Source organism: Nematolebias whitei, chromosome 11, assembly GCF_014905685.2.
Source record: "Nematolebias whitei isolate Nwh7 chromosome 11, NemWhi1, whole genome shotgun sequence".
Classification (NCBI taxonomy): Eukaryota; Metazoa; Chordata; class Actinopteri; order Cyprinodontiformes; family Rivulidae; genus Nematolebias; species Nematolebias whitei.
Genome location: NC_056508.1, coordinates 41,253,053 through 41,280,239, shown reverse-complemented (window position 1 = coordinate 41,280,239; position 27,187 = coordinate 41,253,053). Strand labels below are relative to the sequence as shown.

The following is a 27,187-nucleotide window of genomic DNA, read 5'->3' as shown; positions in this document are numbered from 1 at the left end:
TAGCCAAAGGGACACCTGGTAAAGGTGTATTGTCGGCTGCCAAAAGTGAAAGCTAGTTTGTGTTGGTCCTCGGCGCGCACAGGGATGGTCCAAAAACCAGAGGCGACGTCGAGGGTCGAGAAGTACTTACCATCGGTGACCTTTGGCAGTTCCTGATGGAGCTGAGTCATTGGCCACCTGGATAAGGGTACTTGTTTATTTAGCTTCCTGTAGTCTATGGTAAGTCTCCACTTACCATTTGGTTTTAAAACTGGCCATAAAGGCGCAGAGTAGGTGCTATTACATTGTCTGATTATACCTTTGACCAAAAGGTCATCAATGATCTCCTGGACAGGCTGGTGTGCTGCCAGAGGGATCTTGTATTGTCTGACAAATGTTGGCGGTGCGTTGGGTGGGGTTGGGATTCTCACTGCGTGGAGTGAGGTCAACCCACAATCCGTTGAGTCAGTTGAAAATGACTTTTCATATTTTAAAAGAACTTGGCGAAGTTTGTCTTTTTCTTCATCAGATGTCAGAGCGTCAGCTTGGGCGACCACCTGATCAATCTGTGATGAGACTGATAAGGGTTCTTGCTCCTTGGGGAGCTCCAATGAATCCCTTTCTGAGTCGTCGGGCCTGTCTATGGGTAAGACACCATAGGTTTGAGGTCCTTGGTCGACGTCATCGGTTGAGAAAAGGGCTATGGCCTGTGTTGGTTTTGTGAACCATACTGGCCCAGCTTCTTGACTCGGTACCAGATTATCTGGGAGTCCTCCCAGAAATGGAATGCCTAGTTCAAAATCATGAAAGTCAGTGGAGATCAACCATCCTAGCATAGTGTTTTTTGGGATCAGTACCTCATCCATGCCTATGTTACACACAGCAATAGATGTGGTCCTGGAGTCAAGACTCACTTGGTTCGTGGCTTCCACGGACAGTCCCAAGTTGAAAAATGCAGGAGAGGGTTGAAAATAGGCCTGTTTATGGCTAATAGCTTGTCCAGCTATGATGTGGATTCGCACCATTAGGTTAGTCACCTGAGGTGGTACTGTGGTGGTTTGGTTGCTAGCAACCTGGCAGGCCTCTGGAATGGTCTGCCCCGCCTTAAGGTTTGCTGTGTCTAGCACAGGAGGATCCTTTGTGGCTGGTTTTAGGGACCACAGCACCTTGTTGATGGTGTCCACGCGGACACTCAACCTTACCAAAATGTCAGAGCCTATGTAGGATGCATGTGGTAAGTTTTGGATAACGAGAAACGGGTGAACCAGTTCTCGTTGGTTCCAGTTCAGTTTTAGGTTAATGACTCCTTCTGCGGTCATTACCTGTGAACTATTGGGAACTAATGGAAAGCGGAAAGCTTTTTTAATTAGTTCTAGACCAACGTGTTTGTGAACCAAGGTTTCGTAGAAAGCTCGGTTAATTGCTGATTTATCTGTCCACAGAGACAGAACAGCATCGTTGGTGTGGGACCCTTGGATCTCTACACCTTTAACTACCACTGGTAGGTAGTGTTTGGTGGGCTCTGACTGCTCCAGCTCACAGAGGAGGCTGTCTTGTTGGGTCAGAGTTTGGACCACTTGGTGGGTCTCTTTGGTTTCACATGATGTCAGAGGAGTACTCACCGGGCTCATGTCCTCGGCTGAGGAGTCCTTTGCGCCTTCCGCTGTACCTGCTGTTGGGCAGTCTGTGTTACACTCCGGAGGCGTATCTATTGGCAGTGGTTTGCTCACTTTAGTCCACATTGTTTGATCACCATAATCTATAATCGCGTCGAAGCGATTTATAAAATCCTGGCCAACCAAAAATGGGAATGAGTCAACACGAGACACGTGTACCGGGTGGTACAGTGTCATTTTGCCAATCTGCATGTGAACCATTGCTATAGCTGTCAGGGTTGTTCTCTTCTCTGAGAGACCCTGCATTTCTATAGCACAATCAGATAGAGGTATTATCCTGTTAACATCGGCAGCGGCTGTCCTCAGCTCCTCGAACAGTTTAGCTGACATAATTGTTATGTCTGCCCCACCGTCCAGAAGTGCTTCGTGTGTGAGGACACCTTCGAGTGTCACTGACAGGTACGCCTTTTTGGCGGCCCCCTTTCTGATAAAGTTACACAGAAACCTCTTGGGTTTTTTCTGACGCTTCTTCACGCGTTCAGCCTTATCTGTGTAATCTTGGTTTGTCTGAACCGTCAGCACAGCTGTAGCTGTTTCTGCGTGTTCAGCTTGCGATGACTCGTCATCGTTTGTGTGTGTGTTTACCCCCCCTTCATCCGATGAGGGGTTGTTTGAGGCAACAACAGCAATGTCTTGGTGTGTCCCACCGACATCTGTAATGTTGTCATTCGCGCCCAGGGATGTAATAGTGATTACATCACTGCATAGTGCTCCAGGTCGGCTTCCCTTGTCAGTGCGTTTCAAATCTTCTAACATTTCGCGTAATTTTTCTGTCTCTTCCGAGCTCAGAGGTGTAGGGCCTTTTTTCTGGAACCTTTGTGATTTTTTTTGCCTCGGTACGTTTCGTCCGAGGTGGGAGGCGGCTAGGTACGTCTTTTGGGGGTTCCTTTCCGGACGTCCCCTGATAATATGGGTACTCTCTGTTCCCATATCTTTGCGTCCTACGCATATCCCATTTACGATAATCACGTTCATCCTCTGAAAGAGGAGCCTTTTTGTCCCATCTTGCACCTTCATGATGCGGTTTGTTAGTTTGAAAAGACTGCTTTTTCTCGCCTTTTTTAGGAGGAGGTGGCGACGCACGCCTTCCTTCCAGTTCTAGGGAGTGGGGTTTAACCTTTACACCAGGAAACACTTCTATGGGCGTCTTAGCATGAGAACATGCCTCGAACACATTCACAGCACACTGTTTAATCTCACTGATGGATTTTTCTCTGAAATTTGCCATCATTTGCACTGATGTTTTAAAATCATTGTGGAGATTTTTGCTGAAAACAAATTTAAAACCTTCTTCTTCTTCCATCCCGGTTTCATTTCTGTTACCGAAATAAGCTTGGAAGATTCTTTTGTAATAAACTTTTGGATGTTCAGTTTTGCCCTGCGTGACCTTGTCTGCGGCTGGGAAACCAGCAGGTCCCGTGCAGGAGTCGTACTCTCTGATCAAAGCTTCACACAGAAGGTTGTAATCCTTTCTCGTTGCATCAGGTAGACGCTCGATGAAGGTGAACACCTCTCTGTCTGAAGTGAGCCTTATCAGACTGATCTTATCTTCAACCGTAGCATTAGGATAAGATCTCAATCTGAACTCAAGATCTCTGAGGTACGCTTTTGTTCCAGATGAACCCATCGGTCCAGGTACAAAGCGTTGTACATATTTTGAGATTTTTTGCAAATCATCCATTGAAGGAGAAAGTATCAACGGTCTCACTTGCGTGGTTGGTAGTGGGGGTGTTTCTCTACCCATATGTGTAGGTGTTTGGATGGGCTTAAAAGCACGAGGTGTGTAAAAGATTTTTGGAGGTTTTGGTTGATGATCCGGACTCTGTGCACGGTCTTCTCTGGATTCCAGACAACCTTGCGCCTCGTCATTACTTTTATTTGTTGCCGCTTTTAGTTTCTCCTCACATGTTTTTAAGCGTTCCTGTGATGTTTGATAATCACTTTGTAAACGCCTATATAGCTCCAGCAATGCTTGTTTATCCACTCTGCGTTCTTCCAGCTCTATTTTTACGAGCTGCAACTCTTGTTGTAGCTGTTCATTGTCTGAACACGCAGCTTGGTACTGACGGTCTTTTTCACTAATCTTGTCATAAGATTGAGCTTGTAATGACGCCTGCATATCTGAGAGCTCTCTCTCATGTGTTTTAGACAACATGACATTGCGTTCAAACTGTTCATCCAATTCCGCTTTTAGAAGCAGAGAGATTTTTGCTAACCGTTCCTGGCTAGACTTTTTACTCTCTGACACTGAGGCTCCTTCTGCCAGACTTCTCAGCTCTTCCTCTCTTTGAAGTTCATCAAGTTGTTCTAATTGCTCTATTTGCTTACCAATAATTGAATTTGTTAAAATATGTAAAGCCCCCAAAATGATATCATCATGTGATTGGGAGATGAAAGGGGCAGCCTCTCCTTCTTCTCCTGCCATTTTCTTCTATTTAAAGATTAAATAGGAGAATTTAATGTTTTAGGTGTTAAAATAAAATCAGAAAGTCTCTTTTTCTGATATTTACTCTTATTTAGTGATTTAGCAATTAAACGTGCATTATCTTTCCAGCAAATGAGTAAACTTATCTCTGTGAATATCTGTATCTGTATTTTTTTTAAAAAAGTTTCTAACTTTTATTTTGTACCTTCTCATGAGGGATTACCAGTGAATAAAAGTTTTTTGGTAAATGCCTTTCTGCATAAATACCTTTCACTTTTTAAATGTAAGATAACAGTAAAAATTCAGCTTGAAAAACGTTTATTAACTCATCAAATGCGTCTAAGCACGTCTAATTTCACTCAAAGTCACTTAAATCGAAGTGAAACTTGTGATATCAAGTTTCCCAGGAGGGGGGAGTATAACCCTGCTTTATTTTAACTCAGACACTGTTAGTGTTGTCCAGTAGGAGTCGCTATGACTTCCTGTGGCATCCGGTCGTTAGCTGTTAGCTTAAAATTAGCATCGGCTAGCGTGGTCTGAAAACACCATTTAGTGACGGATTTCAAACTCAAATTTGGCAAAATTTCAGCAATTAGGTTTCGAAGAACGTAGCAGCGGATCAGAATGCAAATTTAAAGCTTATTTCAGCTTTAAAAACAGATTGAAAATCCCTATGAAAACGAGTTTTCATTTCCGGGTCACGTGACTGAATCTACCAATGACAGAGCAACAACAGGGTGAGAGGAAATGACGTAGGCACGTCACTCATTTCTCAGCGAATCACAGCGTCCCAACTCAGCCGTTTCCAACCAATCACGGACCGTTTTTCCAACTAGCATGTTAGTCTTAGCCTGAAATAAGTCCGTCAACTTTTCGTCTTTTAAACTGTCAAAATGCACTTTTTTCTGTTAAAAATGTAACGAATCAACTCTGAGCTTAACGGAGACTTCGTCCAGTCCTTAAAACGTTTCTCCATCTATTTAAAACAACTCGTTCGATTTTCTCAGAACCGAGCCGGAACCAACAGAACCTCCGTCCGTTTGGACCACAGTTTAAACAGAATAACGTTTTCCACAGCTCAAATCCAGCTTATGTTACACAACAGATGTACAATTTCAGCTTCAAAAGAGACACGTTGACTCACAATTTCAGCTTTCAAAGCATCACAGCGTAAACATGCAGTGTTTTCTCCAAGCGCCGCAGCTGAGCTGCGTTTCAACACCGCTACAATCTGCACTTTTTCATCACAGCAGAATCTGCAAATTTTTCATGCCAACATGAAATATTCAATTGTCACACGAATACAGTCCATTTATGAACACGTAGACGGGCCACCAGATGTAGTATGACATACGGATGAGATATATTCTTACTGTTAAAACGGATTCTTTCATTTTTCTGGACTGTATAATGTACGTGCATTGAATGTAATAAAATGTGGACGTGAGACGTTAATTATCTTTGACTCACCACGACAGTGGGTCATTTATTAACAGAATCAAGTTTAACACATCATACATTTACATTAATTGGCAAAATTGAAAATAACGACATAATTAATCAGCTTTACAACCAGGAAAACCATACGGCCATGATTTTCCGTTGCTTCACCACAGACATTTCTGAAAAACATCTGGATTAATTTGCTAGCAGATAGGAGAATTTAAAAGATGGAAAGATGAGGTTTATCTACAGAGAGATGTGTGAGGGAATTTGTCTGTTTTAACCAGAACAGCACGCTCCTTTGGAAATCAGCTTGGCCCAACGGTACGCTTGGTTGAGATCGAACTTTTTACCTTGCAGATGATAGTTTCAGCGTTGGTGTAGAGCTCTCCTTTCAACTCTTTCAGCGTCTCCGTGAGAACAGCTAAAAACCTCTGGAGTCGTGAGGTTATCCAAACAGAAGTTATAATTCCCAAATCGTCTCTGGTTCAGCTTGATTCTCTTTCAGCAGCATCCTGAATTCCAGCATTCTGCATTCTGGAACTCCAAACTCTCTGGAACTCCAAACTCGCAGAACTGCTACTCCATCTTCAAGACTGAGCTGAACTCAAACTTCTCTTTTGGTGCTCTCTCCTAGAGCTCATCTCTTGGAGCACGAAAACTCTTGGAGCTCATCTCTTGGAGCTCGAAAAACTCTTGGAGCTCATCTCTTGGAGCTCGAAAAACTAGTTTGAACTAGGAAGTTCCAACATTTAAAGAAGCTCACTTCCGGTTCATTTGAGAACTCTCTGATTGGTCGATGGACCAAAACAGAGGTGTGTTTTGTGATGTAAGGTGTTATGAAAAGTCAAGGAAAAAGATTAAGATTGTTTAAGAACAGACAGAAAGATATTATGAAGAAACCAGACTTCGTGGAGCCACCTCTTCCAGTATCTTGCTGTAAAAGTTAAACATGACATTTCTTTTCAGTAAACTTTCAGTTGACTGAAACTTGAACTTTGAACACACTTACAACTTACTCATTGAAGACAGAAAATCAGACAATGCATATTAACCTGATTTCTTCTTTGAATGAGGATTAAGAATCATTATTACTGTTTCACAGTTGATTAAAAAATGAGTAGTTCACTTCAACATGTAAACATTGTTTGAACTAACACAATTTGATTATCAAACATTTGTAAAATAGTAATGATAATAGAGAATAGTCTTTTTTTACTTGATTGATTCAAGAAAGAAAGTCTCTGGATGGGTCAACCTGTATTTCTGGATGCAAATCAATGAAATGACAAGTTATGTCCCACATGGTCCTAAGGTCAAGGTTTTGACCTTCGGCCTAGTTCACTACACATCCTATAATCCAGTTTTGCAAGCCGTGCACACACAAATATGGTCGTGATTTTCAAAACTTGGCCTTTTAAGTCATGGCTGCTGGTCACTTCATTACAAAAACCCAGAATTCTTTTAAATTGCAGCTGAAAATCAGCACATTTTGAATCACTCACCACCACCTACCTTGAGTGGCTTAACAAAAAAAAAATAAAACATTTTATAAATTAATGTAAAAGCTACCACGGAGCTTTAGGGCCACGCAAGGAAAAAAAATTACATTACGAGAAAAAAAGTCATAATATTATGAGAATAAAGTCGTACGAGAATGAAGTCGGAATATTACAAGAATAAATTTGTAGTATTACGAGAATAAACTCATAATACGTCCTGGGTCAGCTCGCACCTGCTGCTGTGGACAGCCTGCAATGCGACTCACTGTGTTTATGAAGTAGTCCACGCTCACTTTTGGGTCACTCTTTGTGAAATATGCCTTCGTCCACATTAAGTGATGACTAAATCCGTCAACTGCAATGCCATACGGCTTCAGTTGATCATAAGAATCCATATGCCACAGTGCGTTGGGAGTGGGACCCTGCTATTGTACTGCCGACGTCAACATTCATCATTTTACTGTAGTTGTAAGACTGCTTTTTCATGTCAGACTTCTGATAATATTACGACTTGATTCTCATGTTATGACTTTATTCTCATTGTTTCTACTTTATTCTCATAATATTACAACTTTATTCACGTAATATGACAATATGATATTGCGCCGCTCAGGGTGGCTGCATGTTGGAGTAACTCTGTTACTTTCATCCTGAGATTTTGCTTTTGGAAACTTTAATTCCTCTTTTGCTGGATGTAAATCACCTTTTTTGGATATTTTTTTTCCTCTGGTATCAGATGCTGTGCAGCTGGAAGGATTTTTACCGAAACTTTTTTCCTTTTGGACATTTGTTATGATGCGTAACCATGGCAACAAGGTTGTTTTTACAATCAGGAGCAGCTGATTAACATCTCAAAAGTTCAAATAATAGCTCAGCTACAGCCCCAAATCTCAAATGAGTTGAAAAGGAGGCTCCGTGGATGCATTCCTTGTTTCTTTGCCAGTTGTGCTCGAGTGCCTAATAGTGATTAATAAAGTATTTTTGAATTGAATTGAATGACTTTATCGTCGTACGACTTCATTCTCGTTTGTAATGTAATTTTTTTTCTTAGCATGTTCTTAAAGCTCTGTCATAAAAAGCTGCCAAAGTTAATCGCCTAATCCCTAACTGTTCCCCGGGCTCTTACTTAGCTGCCCACTGCTCCACCTGGGTGTATCTCATGTGTGATGGGTTAAATGCAGAGTAGTAATTTCGCCATTGTATGGCAGCATACAATGATGACAACACATAGCACGTTACTATAAGAACAACAACTTTTTTCTTTTTTTTAACCTTTATTTTACCAGGAAGAAATCCATTGAGATTATTAATCTCTTTTACAAGGATGTCCTGGGCAAAAACTTTGCACAGTATTATGCATGTCTCTGTTTATTTTAGTTTACTAAGCAGCAGCTCCTTACTGTTAAAAATTTAGCAATTTGGGAAGGTTTTAGGAGAATATTAAAAAAAAAAAAAAAAAATTAAGTTATTATTAGCTTTAGTAACAATTCAGTCTTAAAAAAAGTTTAAAAGTAAACCATCTTTAAAGCCAATGTTTATATATTTTTCTATTTTATGTTTGCCGTTAGTGTAGCTGCATGTCTTCCTGTTATCCAGCTTTAAATAAATTCAGTAGTTGTCATCCTTATGTGTTATGAAATACCCCCATGAAGCAAAATGATTACCGTACACACTCGTTGCAAAACTTCTGTTTAGCCATTTAACTAAACTGTGCTGCGAACATTAAGTAAACCCAATGTGAAATATCTTACCACATCACAGCTTTTGGACCGCATGCTCGTTTCATTTCATGAAATCTTATTATTCCTTTATTGTTTTTACAATGCTACATTTTAGTTTTATCTGTAAAAAAATGCCATGCTGCAGAAATATGTTTGCAGTTTTTCAGGACAACAGCCAGACCCTTTTTTAATTTATCGCTTTCCCCCTCTGTTTCTGCTGCAGGAAGTCCTTCGAGTATGAGGATGTATCGCGCCTGACAGCCCAGCAGGGAAACGGAGGAAATGAGGACACTCACCCAAACCTTCACCATGCCTACTCTGATGACAATATTTATGAGGATATTGTGTGTAAGTCTGATGTGTCATCGGTTTTGGAAGCCAGGGTGAAGTCTGATGGGTGGGCTATCGTTTGTTACACGTGCAGTTCAAATAGATGCTTTCTTTGGGAAAGTGTATTAAATTAGAAGTTGCTTTATTATTTATGTTTGCATCTGATCTCCATATACTACTGGTACAAAAATTCCAACAGGTAAGGATAAATATTTTAAACACCTTTAAAATAGAAAAGCACACAAATAAAAGGATCTTTTTTTTTACCACCCCTTATATTATTTTTTTCTTATTTATTGACACATTTTCAGAGTCAGAGTTTCTTTATTGTCATTCGCACCTCATGTGGTACATGTGGTGGAGCGAAATTATGTACACAGGGTCCCAGTTACATCCAACAATAAAATGTATAAGAAAAACAGTAATAACATCTAAGATATGAACTAAGAAAAACATCAACTAAATATACACTAAGCACTCATAACATAAAAACATTGAACATCAGCACAAACATGAACATGAGTCTGTGAGCAGATGTGCACACATGAACACATCAACATTTAAATAGATCAGCAGCAACATGAAACAGATCAGCAGCAACATATGGTTTTTCACAGTGATTATTCTAGTTAGAGATTCATGAGTCTAACAGCCTCAGGGTAGAAGCTGTTCCTCAGTCTAGTGGTTCTACACTTAATGCTCCTTAACCTCCTTCCTGAGGGGAGTGGGGCAAAAAGTGTGTGTGCTGGGTGAGTGGGGTCCTTCATGATGCAGGTGGCCCTCTTCCTGCATCTGGAGGTGTAGATGTCTGTGATGGTGGGGAGGCTGATTCCGACAGATTTCTGTGCAGCCTTCACCACTCTCTGCAAAGCTTTCCTTTCTGCAGCTGTGCAGCCTCCATGCCACACATTGATGCTCGAGCACAGGATGCTCTCCACTGCACACCTGTAGAAGGAGGTGAGGACTGAGCTTCCCAGACCAGCTCGCCTCAGCCGTCTGAGGAAGTAGAGTCTCTGATGAGCTTTCTTGATCAGGCTGGTGGTGTTGTTGCTCCAGCTGAGGTTTTGCTGTGTTAATAATCAAATGTGGTGAAAACGTCACTGTTAGATTATTACAAATGAGAATTTTTTGAAATCCAGAAAAAAGATACAAAACCTAAACAGCTGGACTTCTGTTCTGTGGGTAAAGACGACTCTGCAGCTGTGAAGCTTTATTAATGGGAAGCGAAACGTCTTCAGACACAGAATAGAAGGCGAGCTGTGATTTAAATGTTTTTGATTTACTTTGTCCTGGATGACAGAGAATCTACACCAACTGTTAAAACTCACAGCTACATTGTGCTTATTATATTCAAGTATTGGTGAGTTCTTTGTACATTGCAGTGAATCTCAACCTGATGATGACAACTTTTATTCTGTGAAATTTACATTTTCCCTGATGGCAAATTATAGGTCTTTAAAAACAAACAGATTTAACATGCGTCACTTTTTAAAAGAGCAGCTGGCCTAATAAAATAAATGTGTAACTTATAAATGTTACTTTGCAGCACTGGGGCTATCTTTATTATAATTATAAGTTTGTTTTCTTTTACAAATACAAAAAAAGTTAAGTCATGTCATCTGGACTGGCTTCTTTTAGTTCTTGAGCTTTCTTTCACGTGATTTTTGAACATCTTACAGGTGTTACAAATAACTGATAGGTGTTTCCACTCAAGTGAAAATCTGCACTTGGAGAGTTAGCACCATCAACTTGAATAAAATGGATGGGTCATCTTCATTTACTTCCAAAATTAAAGCCAGTTTGAGCCATGGGGGTGTCATGTTTTATGTTTGAAACCAGAGTCTGTGCAGTAGGAATACAAAAGTCCCGTCTACATACCCTCCTAACTAGCTAGCATGTTGTGGCACTGTCAACCGCTGCGTCACTTAAAAAATAAATTCAATGACTAATTGAAACTACAGTCATACATACAGCAGCAAAGTTAGTGCTACATGAATTAGTAAAAGTCAATACATGGAATAAAATAGTGTATTTTAATGTTTTAGTCAGGAAAATGTCACATTTGTTTCCATGGAGGTTGTTCTGCAGCCGGCTTCAGCTTCCAGTTACTGGTCCTCTGTCAAGTTATAATATATGTTGATGGTTAGCAATTTGCTATGATGTATTCACAGCTCAGGAAAAAATATGTATTTTAGAATTCCTGAATTCAGTCGAGCTGATTCTTGTCACCATTTGAGTGACCAGTTTGTCCCTGAGCGTCCAATCATCCCGTCTAATGTTTCCCATCACCTCCCAGGTGAAGTCAGCAGGGATGATCCCTATGAGGATGAACTGCCTACCATGTGTCTCCCGCCTCTAAGATCCCGAGTCCCAAAGGTAAAAGAAAATATGTGCATGTATATAAATATTACATTTTTATGTCTGTATCAGTGGAACATACCTGAAATTGTATGGTGGACCTTTTTGTACTTTAATGCCTTGTAATTAGGTGGTAACTTCACATTTCTTGTGCTTAATTCCCTCCACCCCCCCAAACTTCAGACAATACATGGAAATGCTGGCAAAATGGAAAAGAAGGGGTTCCAAGCATTATCAGCGTTCAAATCTTCCACCTTCGCCAATTCTCCAAAACCAGTGGCACCTCGGCGCTCAAGCACTCAAAAATCTCACAGAACGCCTCAGGTGAATAATAGTTTTCACAAATCGTTATCTGTATACTTGAACTGACAAAGGTTTGTATTGTTTTACAAATGACAGACATGTGTGTGTACTCGGTTTAATGATGAGTCATGGTTTGAGTAGAAAAGCAAAGATGGGGGTGGTGACTTGTTGAGCAGGAAGGAGAGGATGCTGAAAGTATCTGATAGAGCAACATTCGAGAGCGTCTCACAAATTCAGACGGCACATAAAGTAGATTTAAACTTATGGCTTTTGGAAACCACAGGATAAAGAGCTCCTTTCAAAACAAGGTAATAAAGCAAACGTCTTGATATCTGAGAGGTCTAGAGAAGAATTGAAGCTTGAAAGCTTAGATGGCACTTGCTCTGTGGTGTTGGCAGATTGGACAAATGCCAAAGGTTTATTTTTAGATTAAGTTTCAGCATTTGTTTGTGTAAAATAAAGACAAAAGTGCTATTCATCTTAAAATAATAATGAATAATTCTGTATGGCATTATTCCCAAACATAAAAGCAGTTGTGATTTTCTCTGTATGTATTTTTTCCGTTTTAGAGCACGACTGTTTTGTTAGAATTGATATTTTAGTCTGTCTGAATTTTGCCAAGCAAAATTGTGTCTTTAAACGACGGTGCTCCTCAAAGATCGGTTTAAACTTCCTCTATTTGCTCGTTTTTGTGTTGAACTCTTTTAAAACGGAGCCTTGTGTGAATTCTAACATTACAACACGAGAATCTTGGGGTGAACTAATGCTATAATGTTGTATCACTCTGACTGTTGTGTCATTTTCTTGTAACGATGTCGAGGTTGACAACTACGCGCTCATGTGTACTCTGCTTCACAGTATGTCAGCAAGATCGAGACCATTTTTGATGACAAGCGAGGGAGGAAGAGAGTGAAGAACCAAGGGCTTTCAGCGCGGGGTGAGACAAACTATTGCTGCAAATGTCCAAATGTGACCACATATCTCTTCCAGGAGGTTAAAACAAGCCTCCTGCTGGAAATTCCCAGCTTTTGATAATGCAGTTAAGGCCAGCTGCGGCAGGCAGAGCCACTTATTATAAAACAAAGGCCGGCTGTCTGCATGTGATTATGGCTTGCAGAGTTTTCATTTCTCTGGTCCTCACCAATGTTTCTCATTCCTGGCAGCTGAGGAGACCAGCGGAACAGAGAGTGACCCAGAAGACGACACCAAAGGTATCACCTCAGACAAAACCTGTCTGCCGTGTTCGTTTATACTAACCAAACACTATTCTAAATTAAAAAGCTGCATGTTGAATAAAAAAAAAAATCTATCTGTAGGAATTGACTAACGTGCTATGATATAAACATGGCGGGAAGAAGAAAAGAAACGAGAACACAAAACTTGTTTTTTTTTTTTTATAAAGAGTTTATCACTGTTACTTTCTAGATTTCTGTTTATTCAAGTGACACATGACTTCACAGTGGAAGAAAAGTTAACTTGCCCAAAGTGTCAAAGAGAAAACAAAATTATCACTGAAATAAGATGATGTAAGATAGAACTTTATTGATCCCGCAGGAAATTGTTGTGCCAGAGTTTCAATATGAAGGAAACTGAAACCAGTTTGACACATATGCTCACAACTAACATAATATCCAACAAAGTTAAGTCAGGTCCTCTGGATGGTTTATTTATGTTGAAACGTTTCTTCTTTCAACCAAAAGACTTCCATCAGTCTGAGGAGCCACAACAAACTCAGTCCCATAAGTGGCTTACTCACACAGTGGACCAAACAGTTTGATGGTGCTAAAACAGTTTCTGGAGTTCACCCTCTCCATCCTCTCGACTCGTCTGAGGCAGCCATGGCCAAAGTGGTTCAAGACATCAAAGTTCCTGCTCAGTAATCCAGGTAGAAAAATCCAACAAAGTTAAGTCAGTTCCTCTGGACGGTTTATTTTTGTTGAAACGATTCGTCTTTCATCCAAAAGACTTCATCAGTCCGAGGAGCTGCAGCAAACTGAACTTTGATGTTTTGAACCACTTCGGCCATGGCTGCCTCAGACGAGTCGACGGGGGAGAGGGTGGACTCCAGAAACCATCTGAGAACCATCAAACTGCTTGAACCACTATGTGACGGTGCTATTTATAAGACTGAGTTTGTTGCGGTTCCTCGGACTGATGAAGTCCTTTGAATGAAAGACGTAACGTTTCAACAAAAAGAAACCGTCTAGAGTGGTGGTTCCCAATCTGGGGGGCCTGAACCCCATGGGGGGCGCTTGAGGAAAATAGGTTGGGAACAACTGGTCTAGAGGACTTGACTTAACTTTGTTGGATTTTTCTACCTGGATTATTGAGCATGAACTTTGATGTAAGGGCAATACATTTATTTAGTTTGTTTTCCAGTAACTCAAAATAAAGCATATATATATATATATATATATGTATATATAAGCATTACATGATAACATTTAAAGCTTTTTGATCTTTGCTTTAGTAGTTGTCCACAAACTTTTCTTTGTTTTTAAATTCACTGCCTGATTGTTGCTGCTAAAAAGGCCTCCCACACTTTTTAGTGCTATATAGGATTTATCCAAAGAGCTGCGTTTCCACATCGCCCCACCATGTGTTCTTTAACAGGTTCCAGAAGATCTGTTTACGTTCAGTCTACGCTCAGACAGAGGTCAGGATACCGCACCCTCGAGCGAGATCAGCTGCAGCAGCAGCAACTTTTCCAGATCTTCGTGGTGGTGTCGCTGAGAAAAGGCTCTGCGGGAAACACGTACTCTCCTGAAATTACCCAGCAGTTCCCAAAAATGGTCAGAAGGAGCCTTTAACATGACCTCACTGTCCTCCTGTCACTGATCACTTTTATTCACTTCAGCTGAATGTAATTTGTTAACATTTTTTATCAACTTCTATCTTGTTTGGCAAAACAAATGAGGAATTAAACTTATAAAATACTTTAGAAGATATTGTTAAAATCGTTTTTTAGTCAAATGTAATTAATTATATATATATTTATATACACTGTGTATATATATGTATTTGTTTAAACAAGAAAATTTTGGCGCATATAGTATTCAGTAATAGTTTAGAACTGATGCCATTTGAACCTTGTGTATTTCTATAAGCTTTGTGGAATAACCAGTTTTTTACGTTAATGTTTTTACAATTTATTGCCATATTTTTGTGTTTCTAATAATGATTTTCAGTGATTGAAAATTTAAGTTTTGTCCTTAGCAACAGTCTCTCTGTTCCAGTTTGAGAAGTCATCCCGAGTCTCCAAAGAAGCTGAGGATCAACTGAATGTGATTCCCAAGTTCTGCTTCCCTGACTGTCAGGACTGGAAGCCCTCTGCACAGATGCCAAGGTCAGTGTTCACCCTGCACCACTGTTTTATTAACAAATCCTAAGACAAGGGCACTATGGTAACATAATAAATTATTTTCTCAGTGCTATTGTGTTCTTTTGCTTTTATTACGTATGCCTTTAATGTATTTTAAAATATAGTTTAATAGTTTTTGTTCCCTTTTTTTACTGCTCACATTTCTTCCATTTCCTTTTATGTCCTCAGCTGTCAGCCATAAACCATAAATTACTGCTGCAGCAGCTTAAATTCCCCACAGGAATACATGAAGTCAGTCAAGTTAAATATTTTAGTATTAAGGGACATTGGACATTCTTATTATTTTTTACTGCTTGTGGTTTATTGTAATAGTGAGGGTTCTAATCTGAACTTGTATAGCTTCAAAAAATGTATTTATAAATTCAAGCCATACCTGTTTATTTTTATCTTTTCTTTGTGCTTTGCATTTATACTTTCAGAAACCCAACAGTTTATTAGCCATGTATACATGCATGCATGCATGTATGTATGCATGCATACATCTATCTATACATGTATAATTAAATTTTGTTTAGATTTCCATGTTGTAGGCAGTTAGATTAAAGTTTCTTTGCTGTTTTATTTATTTACAGTGAGACTTTTTCTTTTGTCCTGACCGGAGAAGACGGGAGTCGCTGGTTTTGTTACTGCCGTAAGATCCTGGTGAGTCTGGACAAAGTTAATATTTGTGTCTGAATTATGGACTCGTGTGTTTCTGTGTGAGACGGTTTGGCAGCTCGCCACAAGCTTACTCAATATCTCTGAGGACGTGTGAATCACAGACCATAAACCACCTCTGAATCAATGACGGAGAACAGCAGGAATTTTATATTTTCACCTTTATTCGGCCTCGTTTTGAAAAGTGTTCTTGACTTTAGTGCTGCATCCTGGAGCCATCTTTTTATAGGTTAGACAACAAGACCAAATAAAGCGTGGGCAGCTTTTATCTTTATTGTTCAATGAGTAAGTGGTGCTGTCATAAACATGGATGCACTTTGGACTTTTTCCACTCTACAGAAATTAACTGTACAGTATTATAAAATATTAATGATATTATAAGAGAAAAAAATTATGAAACGGGTTTGCATTTAAGGTGTTTTTTGTTATGACAAATGTCACTGTTGTACCCAGTTTTATGACTTGTAAAACTTTGTCTTCAAGCCCAGCGGAAAGGGAAAGAGGCTTCCTGAGGTACATTGTATTGTCAGCAAGTTGGGCTGTTTCGACTTGTTTGCAAAGGTAAAGTAACCATACACGTTCCTGCTGATAGAAACCTTTATAAAAGAAGTTGAGCAGAGTTCAGTGCTAATCCTTTTGAAAAGTGTAAACGCTGCTGACGTCTTACTGTATGTATTTAGGTGGCTGGACAAAAGGCTAATCCTGAACAGTCACTGGGTGTGTTTATTCTAAAAAGAAAAATGGTGTGCATGTAACCTCTTGCTTATTCTCCAGTTGGCTAAGGGAAATTTACTAATGAATAAGGAGCGATTTGAAGAAAACGACTTGAATCATGAGTTTCTGCAGGAGTCACAGATTGGTTTGGCCTCTGTTCAGATTCTGGAAGAGGTGGAGAGACGCAGAGAAATGTCTCCAGCGCTGGTTTATCCTTTTATGCGTAGCGTGATGGAGGCCCCTTTTCCAGCCCCCGGACGCACCGTCACCGTTAAGAGCTTCCTCCCTGGCTCTGGCAATGAGGTAATGCTGACATCAGAAGAGGAAGTGTTCCTCATAGCCTCTCCCTTCTGCACATGGCTCGGGCCACATGTGGCTTGTTCACTGTTGGGACACTGACGTGATAAGAACAGTCAGCCGTGATCAACAGTCAGTACCAGTAAAAAAAAAAAAAAAAAGTGAAAGGTCTTTCCATATATCCTGATGCATGCTCAAGGTCTAGGTCTTTCCATATAAAACATGCTGCAATCATCAATACTTTCTTGTTCTGGAATTTTATTTTATTTTTTTAAGAAAATATTTTGGAATTCATATCTGCAACTCAAAGCTCATTTACTTGGTCATCGTTCATGAAATATAGGTACGTAACAAGGCTGTTGTTATTTGTCAGGTACTGACTTTGTGCCGACCAGTGGACTCCAGACTGGAGCATGTGGACTTTGACAGTCTGCTGCAATGTCTCAGTGTCGGGAAACTCCTACAGGTGTTTGCCTCCCTTGTGCTTGAGAGGAGGGTCATCTTCGTCGCTGACAAACTCAGGTACTGATGTGGCAATATACAAATTAGTTATGTGTAGGCCTGTTGCGATAAACAATAAATCAATTAGTTGCATTATAAATTAAAATGAGGTAGATAATTTTCATTTATCAGCTTTGTTGTTTCTTCGTGTCGCTCTCTCTAGTGAAGACACTGGATGACAAATGGGCTCAACTCCGGTGCTCTTCACTGACCCTTCCCTTTCTCTTTTTTCTCTTTTCTTTAAAATCCATTTTAACGATCCAAAATCGTGTTTTTGGATCGTTAAAAGCAGCTATACTGAGAAGCTAAGCTACGAGCTAACAGGCTGACCTCGGGGAAAAAAACCTCTGTTTTGTCGAAGCTCCAAAATTCATGGTTGAAATCGGTGCCTTCATCTAATAAGTTGTTTTTCTCTGCAAAAAGAAGCTGAGAACTTGTTTACTGATTTTTTTTTAATTAAAAGCTTTGTGTGACAAATGCTATGCTAAAGAGCTCAAACCACACCGAGCGTCCGCCATTTTGAGAACCGAAGAACAGAAAGGAGAGACAGCCCATGTCACGTCAAGGGGCCTCCCTCCCATTTTCTTAGACAGGCTGCTCGCTCCCTCACTATCCATCCTTCGGTTCAAACAGTCTTCTACTGCCATCCAGTGGTCAAAAAATGTACTACACACAAAATAAATTAACATTTCTTCTTCTAATTACTAATTATTGTCAAATTTCAAACAATATTATCAATATAACAATATTATCATTTATCACAATAATTTCTGAGACAATTAATCGCCCAGCAAATGTGTTATTGTGACAGGCCTTATGTGTCTAAGAAAACACAGGAATATGTGTTACAACACATTACCATGGAAGACTTAGATTGTTACTATTATGTTTTTGTTTACGTTGATATATGTTGAGTTTCACTTTCATTTGTAAGCTGTGGTGGAGTCCAAATTGGAAGTTAAGTTTTTATCCTTCAGTAGTTCCTGATTCTGCTCAAGCCAAACGATCTTTTGATATATTAGTACAATATTCACAGAGACTGCTCAAACTGTTACTATAATGTGCTAAAATATACTCGGCAAAAATTGCTGTTTCAAAGTTGGGCTCATTTTAAGGTGACACGTCTTTTGAGCATGTGTTCAAATGTTATTTTGTACTTTGGCTCATTTGACTTCCCATGAAACTAAATCAAACGTTGAAGTGTTTCGATTCCACCCTTTTTTAATCTGACAATTAATCTTTAATTACTGACTCGACAAAGAAACAAGGTAGGTTTGTTGTCAGTCTTTATTGACACGTGTGTTTGTCATTCACTGAAAAATGATCAGTGATGACGGTTCATTTTAACCCACGATATACTACCACAAACTCTGGGTTTGTAGATTTGCTTTTTTTAAAGCAGCAATCATGTTACAAATTAATTTCAATAAACAACATTACTTGCAGGAAAGGCTAAAATGCTTTAATCAGGGTTTAAATTGTTCAAATGAATCAAAATGTCTCAAACTGACAAATGACAGAGACGGCACCAGTCGTTATTTTGCAGACAAACGTCAAGGAATTTTTTAATAAAAGAATTGCAGAATATGAATGTGGAAAATTGCATTTTTGCTAAAATGCAGCGCGAGTGCTGAACCCCATCCATTCATTATCTTTACCCGCTTCTTTCTTTTTGGGTCACGGTTGTCACTGGTGCCCATATCCAGCTACGTATATCACTGTGTGGGGGGGGGGGACACCCTGGACAGGTCTCCAGTCCATCACAGGGACACATGGAGACAAACGAGACAAACAACCATTCACTCTCTCACTCACCTAGAGACAATTTAGAGTTACCAATCAGCCTAACATGCATGTTTTTGGTCTGTGGGAGGAAACCAGAGCACCCGGAGAAAACCCACGCATGCACGGAGAGAACATGCAAACTCCACACAGAAAGACCCCCCCAGCCAGGATTCAATCAGGCGACCTACTCGCTGAGATGGCAGCTCTACCAACTGCACCACCGTGCCGGGTGCTGAATGATTTTGTTGAAAAGGCAGAAACTGAGCTGTTAAAGCTAAAAGAAGCAGGACACTAGCTAAAAGCTAAAGCAGAAAAAGACTAGCTAAAACCACCGTAAGAAAATATGCTGAAGCAGTTTTAAAAAGAACAGATCTTAGAAGAATTTGAAGACCTCCGTGTATTTCTATAAGAAAACATTTATAAATCAAGTTAAATATTTGGAAAAGTATTAAAGTTACCAACAAAAAAAAAAGTCATAGCATATATCTCCTGAATCATTTGAATATTATGATACATGATTGGAAAAAATAGCACAAAGTATGCAGACGTAGTTCGATTTCACAAAACGTACAGAAAAATAAACAGCATGAATGAGCATTCACACAGTCGTCGCAGAACTAGTCCAAGAATATGAACATATATGTTACAATAATAGTTCTAACCATGAACTTTTGATTGACACGTGTGTCACACCACGATTTGTGTATTTACTTAATAAATAAATAATGTTTGGCTAAATGAAATTTTTTTGCTGCAGCGTGTTGTCCAGATGTGGCCATGCAGTGCTGGCGCTGCTGTACCCGTTCACCTGGCAGCACACGTTCGTTCCAGTGTTACCAGCCAGTATGCTGGACATCTGCTGCTCTCCGACCCCATTTCTTATCGGTGTCCTGGCACCGTGTTTGCCGCAGGTGCTGGAGCTCCCCATTGAGGAGGTATGTCTTTCAGAATTTTGTTAAAAAAATTAAAGCCTTATTTCATTCATGAATTCTTCTGTACAGTGGTTGAAGTTCATGTTTTGGTTTTATATTCGCTGTAAGCTGCAGTGACTTCTACATTAAGAGGCACTCTCATTCACTGCTTTCATTTTTGTTACTGAACAGTGCAGCAAACGGACACCGTCGGTAAAAGTTGTTCCTTTTCTTGTTTTCCTAGGTGCTCATAGTGGATCTGTGCGCAGACACGTTTGTCGTTCAGGTGTGTACACACCGCCTATAACGAGAGTCGTAGGTGCGGTTCCTCCGGGAACGATAGCTTTGCCTACACTTGTCTGTTGGGTGGAGTGTTTGGAGTGTGACAAAGAAAGCTGTGCTGCACGATGAAACTGCAGAAACGGAACAAAAACATGACAATCCTGTTTGTTTCAAATCTGCAGGATTGATCTTAAACAATGAGCAAAACTTCATTTGACACATTTTTTGTAAGGCTGCTTTTTATTTAAATATCATCCGCAACCGAAACAACGTTTGTGTGTTTGTTACCTAATTATCTCCTGAACCAGTTGACAGATTTTATTGAAACTTTCAGGAAATTATCTACAACTGATTAACATTGGGGGCCAGAACAGTTCAAAATAGCTGCCACAGTCAAATGACCTTAGAAAACACAACAACTGGATATACAGTAGTCCCTCGCTACTTCGCGTTTTTCCAAAATAAGATTGGCCATGACACACAATTGGCTGATTGATGGATGAGCTGCAAGATCGGCATGAAATTTTAGTATATATATATATATATATATTTTTTTTTTATTTATTTATTTATTTTTTTTATTTTATATATACTGTATACTAAAAGTACTACTTGTACTACTATTCCTACTGCACGGTTTTTCACTTATCGCGGGGGGGGACTGAGAACGGAAACCTCCGTGATAAACGAGGGACTACTTTAACTCAGTCGGTTTTATAGATGTGGAGCTACAATGTGTGTGCAGTTTTTTTTAAATTGATAAGTTTGTTTAAATTATTCTGAGCGTAACATTTGAAAAGCACTGCGTTTCTGTTAACTATGAGCTGTAGTAGCTGATGTAGTTTTAGCTACAACTTTTCTACGTTTCAGGGCATTAGAATAATCGATGCCAGGCCAAAAATCAAATGGCGTTAACCAAGCTGATCTTCCAATTTAAAGATCAGCCGATTTTAACACATTTCTGATGACCTGGTAATTAACCGTAACGGATGCAGCGAGTAGCTTCCACTACTAAAGTCAGTAGTGGAAATACTTGATTAATACTTGTACGTTTTAGTCATCCAGAATCACAAACACGCTATGTTTATTTTCAGCCTGCTGGTATTTAAACTATTCTCCCTGAAGCAGAAAAAGTCAGCTGGATAAGTCAGGTTAGATGTTGTCAGTGACCTGCTGCTCTTCTCCTGTGGTTTGTTTTAGCTGGGTGATGAAGACTGCATCCTGCCCAGTAAACTGCAGGCGGCACTGCAGCAGATCCTGGAAGACAGAGAAGGTATTCTGAGACAAGACAGTGGAGACATATATGGAGGTTAGTACAACGGTCTTCACTGTTAAAAAGCTAGTCAAAGTTTAGTTTTGACCTTTTGATTAGACTTGAGCTACATTACTGATAACCTGCAGTTTTACATAAACACAGTTATCTTTTATTAGTTTGAAACCCCCAAGAAAAGCACCTGTCAAAATGTATTATTTTATTAGTATATGTGGATGAAAAAGAGTTGTTGTTTTTAACTTGAATTAGATGTTTTCTTGTAGACTTTATTTGTATTCAAAGACTAGTTATGTTCTGGAGGATTTGTAATGTAGTTCTTTATCTAAACGGGGTTTGTTCAGACCACCAGGCTGACCTGAGCTCCCTGCTGTCGGAGGCTTTCGTTCGGTTTTTCGTGGAGCTGGTGGGCCACTATCCTCTCCACATGGTCGAGTCCTTCAACGGAACCAAGGAGCTTCAGCGGGACAGTTTCCGCAAGTCTCACCCGTCCCGTGGAGCCCGGCAGTTCCTGCAGCTCTTCATGGACACCCAGATGTTTGCCGGTTTCATTCAGGACAAAGAGCTGCGCAAGGGAGGAGGAAGACGAGGTGAGTTAATGATACCATGAAGCGTTCATTTACTGGGCCGAGTTAGTTGTCTAAAGTCAGATTTAGTTGAGCAACAATAAACCTAAACCTTAAATTTCTCTGCTTCTTAAGCTCAGAACTAAATTGTACCCAAACAATGCAGACAAAATTCAAAAGCAGCTGTGGGAAACATCAACATCAACGGCTGTGGTTGTAAAACGAGTGCCGGAGTTTGAGCAGGACGTTCAAACGAGGAAATGATTCTGTTTTCAGTCACTTGAATGCAACGTGTTCAGTTTAGTGACCTCAGTGTGTTGACCGTGACTTTTGGAGTGGAATGTTTAATGTATTTTTCGCTGTATAAGTTGCAATTTTTTTTTCATAATTTACATGCCCTCTGACTTATACGCCAAAGCGACATATTGATGGATTTTTTTCTCATATTTATAAACCAAATTTTGGCTGAGATATGACCATTTTCATTAATTCTGAAAATATTGAACACTACCATTTTCAGCCGCTAGATGGCTGTCAAGCAGTATGGCATGCCGTTTGTAAAAGTGGCCATTAATGACACAGTCTGCTTGCCGTAGCCTGCCACCGTCGTCTGTCTGGAGCAACCGAATCAGCTTCATTTGACTGCGCCACCCCGGCGAAATGCAGCTAATTTGACCATTGAAGTGCATTTATTAAGTAAAAGTTCAACTGAGCAACACCTTTGCTATAAAGTCTAGCTAACAAATAATGGTTTTTAGGTGGTTATCTTGTTACATTTCTAAGAAATGGACAGCGAGTTGCCCTCTGCGCATTCATGTTTCTGCGTATCGGCTTTTGAAAATGCAGCTGATTTGACCGTCAAAGTGCATTTATTAAAGAAAAGTTAGACTGAGACACACCTTTGATGTAATTTCAAGCAAACAAATAATTGTTTTTAAGTGTTAATCTTGTTAAATTCTTGTTAAAATCCTCCCGTGCACGCTCCCACGGCCGCCATTTGGCACAACATCGGCTGACATTACCGGGTTGTCAGCAGTGACAAACGCGACGCGTCAGCGGTAATGCATAATAGATGCGATGTATACGGCGAAGCAACGTGTTTATGGATTTTTCTACTTTACTCGACATATTTGGATTGATGCGACTTGTACGGCAGAAAATATGGTAATTACTTTATGTTAAGCCTTTTGAATAAAATTACACACAGACTCCCAGCTACCACCACACAACATATGAGCTCAATTAAAAAGTTTGTCATTTTTGTGTTTGCCCCTGTGGTAAATCACATATTTTGCTAACAGACTAACAAATACAGACACTGGCAATTACATTATTACTCACCTTCCATGCAGGTGATTGTCTAAAATCTCACAAGACGGCTCAGGCTGGGAGTTCAACGCCCTCCGGCCACCTCTGTGTGACTTCTGAATGATCCGAGGTGAAAGGGAGGTTTGAGCCAGCCCGCCCCGGTGCGCCTCTGTCTCGTGAAATGAGGAAGTAGTAGAAGCAAAACAGCTGACGTGAAAAAATAAGCCAGTCCCGCTGATCAATAACGTGATGAAGTGATTATATCAGGTCTATGTGACCAGCCGGGTCATGGGATTAAACAACAGATTTATTACTGAGGGAAAAAACAACAACATCTGAGCAAAGTGCTTTGCATTTAAGTCAAATAAAAATTAAAAATACTTGTTGTGCCACTCAGGAAACACAAGAAAGTTAACAATAAAATACAACAACAATAAAAATCAGCTCTAGCTTGTTCTCAGACTCTGCATGGGTCAAATGCCAGGAATAAAGATGAGTTTTGAGCAAACATTTAAAAGTCTCAACAGGGTCTTTAAATGACCAGGTAACCTGTTCCACAGTTCTGGAGCAGCAACTGCAAAAGCCCGATCACCTCTGAACTGCAGTTTGGATCTGGGGACATCTAAGAGGAACTGTGGTAGACCGGAGTGCTCTTACTGGAGTGTAGCTGTTAAGAAGATCGCATAAATATGACGGGGCAAGACCTTTTAAGACTTTACAAACAAGAAAATAAAATCTTAAAATCAATGGACAGGAAGCGGTGGAGAGAAGCCAGGACTGGGGTTATGTGCGTTTGTTTTTTAGTTGCTGTTAAAAGACGAGCTGCTGCGTTTTGGACAGTTTGAAAGTGACGCAGAGATGATTTATCTAAACCATGTGTCAAACTCAAGGCCCGGGGGCCAAATGTGGCCCTCGTTGACATCTTCTCTGGCCCCCAAGATGATACGTGAAACGTAAAATACTTTAATCTCTTGAATTTTTTCAGTAATCTTTGATTATGACGTCAAAAGCACAACAGAGACCGTCAAATGAGACCAATCAAACGCTTGTTGAGGAACCTGTGACCAAGAAAAGATGTTTGGTTTCTGGTTTGAGTTATGTTGTTTCTGAAATTGGCCCTTAGTTTGAAAAAGGGTTTAATTTTGGCCCCATTTTTTGTAAGTGAGTTTGACAGCCCTGATCTAAACCAACATATAATGAATTACAATAGTCCAAACGAGAGTTAATAAAGTGAATCACCTTTTCAAGGTCTCTGACAGGGAGACAAGACGTCACCATGGCAACGAGTCTTAGTTGGAAGAAACTGGATTTCACAACTGCATTTATCTGTTAGTCTAATTTTAAAGTACTCTCAAAATAACTCCCAGATTCTTGACAGTGGAGTGGCTGCATGAAGCCAAGGAGCCAAGAGAGTCGAGGGATCCAAGGGAAGATCGATGATGACTCTCACCAAACCTAAATTAAGTTTTAAAAAATTAGGTAACTAGAAAAAGGTTCATTAAACTGCATTAATTTATCGTGTTTTCAAAGTGATGGGGAAACTTCATTCTCATATTTAATGAGTTGTGCTTCATGTCAGCCCAGCTGAGTTTTGCTTTGTACTCTGTTTTATGAAAAGCCTTCACACCGTGCTGCTTTAGTGCGTTTCCTGAATGACTTGGTCATTTAAACTCACTATGATGTCCATATAACGTTGCAGTGTTTTGAATTTGTTTTTACAAAAAAAGTACCGTATTTTCCGCCGTAAACTTCGCATCAGTCCAAATATGTCTAATAAAGTGGAAAAATCCATAAATATGTTGCTGATTGTGTCATTAATAGCCACTTCTACTTATTACATGATACAATGGCATGCCATACTTCTCGAATGCCATCTTGTGGCTGAAAATCGTAATGTTCAATATTTTCAGTTAGAATGAATGAAAATGGTAATTTCTCAGCCAAAAATTAGTTTAAATAAGGGAAAAATTTATAAATATGTTGCTTCGGTGTATAAGTCGCAGGACATGCAAATTATGCAAAAAAACAAAAAGTGACTTGTAGGGCAAATGATACGATAAATGTTTTTATTTGGACCTTTGCGCGTTCTTATTTATGAAGGCACAATATGAAACAAACCCAAAGTTAATTGTTTTAGGAAATCTAACTCAACGTTTTATGGATTATAAATAAAACAAGTTCTTGGTGTCGGTTCTCGTTTCAAGTATTTTATTAATTCATTTATACAAAATAGAAACTTCTAAGTGTGAATAGAGTTTTTCCTGCAGGAAGTCTCTCCTGTTGACGTCTCGTCGTTTCACTTTTCCTCTCAGGACTCTTTGAAACCAGAGTAGTGGAGTATCTGGATTCGTGCCCAGAACCCGAGCCGAGTGGCGTGAACAAATTTTTCAAAGGGCTGGGTAAGAGTCGCAGTATCAAACACGGACGAGGTTAACGTTTTAAAAAGTTAATTGTTCTTTCCCTTTTTTTAAATGTTATTTTAGGAAGCAAAATGAAGCTCCTGCAAATAAGACCAACGTCTTGAGTTGTGAGTGAAAGACTTTCTATTTAAAACGGAACGTGTTGCCGCTGGACTGGCTGAAACAAACTAAATGTAGATAAGTCTCATGTCTGGATGTGAATGAGATGCAAGAGGACCGGCGTCATCGTTTAACTCCCCACATCGTACAGCCTGCACCTCTCGGGATGAAAACTGGAAACACTTTTTTCTTTTTCAGCTTTTGTTTGTGAAGCCTTGAGAATCAGGTGTTGACTTTGTGAACAAACATTCCAGCTACTGAAGTTTTCTGCTTTAACCCACAGTAGGAATTATGATCTCCACCACTAATTATGATCTCCTGAGTGGAAACTGTTTACTTCTTCTTCTTCTTTTTTTGGGCAAGAAATATAACTTATATAAATTGTGAATACTATTACGGTTCCAACCTGGAGGATTTTATTACTTTAGATTAAAACTAAAACCTTTTGTTTACGTCGCTTCGACTCGAGCATTTCAGATTCAGTGCAGGATTTTTTTTAACCCTGACTAGAATTAGAAGTGTTTTACGTGAAATCTAAAGAATGTTTTTACATTTATTGTTCTTAAACTGGATTATTATTTGTTCTCTTTTTACATTTTGCACATGCTCAAAACCAGTGTACAGTATTTGTAACTTTTTTTAATTAAAGTATGTGACTTTTTAAATTGGTTTCCATGCGGCGTATTTAACAGGTTTTCATGTTAATTATTATAGGCGTTCCTCAGAGCGGGTTCTGATGGTCTGTTTTCATTCAGCTAGATTCGGTGTGGTGCAGCGGTTAGAGTGGTCACCTCACAGCAAGGAGGTTGCAGGTTCGCCTCCCGGTTTACATGTTCTCGTGCACACATTTTTTTCAGGTACTCCAGTTTCCTCCCACAGACCAAAAACACGCATGTTAGACTGATTGGTAACGCTAAGTTGTCCCCAGGTGCGAGTGAGAGAGTGAATGGTTGTCTCTGTATGTCCCTGTGATGGACTGGAGACCTGTCCAGGGTGTCCCCCACCTCTTGCACAGTGACTGCTGTATACGAGCACCAGTGACCCCCTGTGACCCGGAAAGGAAGAAGCGGGTAAAGATGATGGATATTATTCCTAATTTAAGATTTCCTTCTTTAAAGTAAAACAAATAAAAGTTGAAGGCTGAGCATTTCTTGAAGAAATGCATATCAACCGCCACCTAAACCCACCATTTAAACTAAGATCATCTGCTGTGAAACGACAGGATGAAGCCAGACCTCGCAAATGATAACGTAGGATA

At 39.8% G+C, this 27,187-nt stretch overlaps 1 protein-coding gene across 1 annotated transcript in view; it reads left to right on the top strand.

The window, feature by feature from the left end:
• Positions 1-25,969, top strand: part of dennd2c (DENN/MADD domain containing 2C) — a 46,748-nt gene extending 20,779 nt beyond the window's left edge. Inside the window, exons 2-18 of the mRNA XM_037684364.1 lie at positions 8,970-9,094; positions 11,373-11,452; positions 11,618-11,758; positions 12,596-12,674; positions 12,901-12,948; positions 14,351-14,529; positions 14,974-15,083; positions 15,692-15,761; positions 16,260-16,337; positions 16,653-16,793; positions 17,161-17,309; positions 19,831-20,008; positions 20,229-20,270; positions 21,467-21,575; positions 21,881-22,126; positions 25,723-25,809; positions 25,894-25,969. Coding sequence (XP_037540292.1) covers positions 8,970-9,094; positions 11,373-11,452; positions 11,618-11,758; positions 12,596-12,674; positions 12,901-12,948; positions 14,351-14,529; positions 14,974-15,083; positions 15,692-15,761; positions 16,260-16,337; positions 16,653-16,793; positions 17,161-17,309; positions 19,831-20,008; positions 20,229-20,270; positions 21,467-21,575; positions 21,881-22,126; positions 25,723-25,809; positions 25,894-25,934 — 1,903 coding nt within the window. The 3' untranslated portion in view covers positions 25,935-25,969. The remainder of the gene's footprint in view (positions 1-8,969; positions 9,095-11,372; positions 11,453-11,617; positions 11,759-12,595; positions 12,675-12,900; positions 12,949-14,350; positions 14,530-14,973; positions 15,084-15,691; positions 15,762-16,259; positions 16,338-16,652; positions 16,794-17,160; positions 17,310-19,830; positions 20,009-20,228; positions 20,271-21,466; positions 21,576-21,880; positions 22,127-25,722; positions 25,810-25,893) is intronic.
• Positions 25,970-27,187: the final 1,218 nt, after the last annotated feature.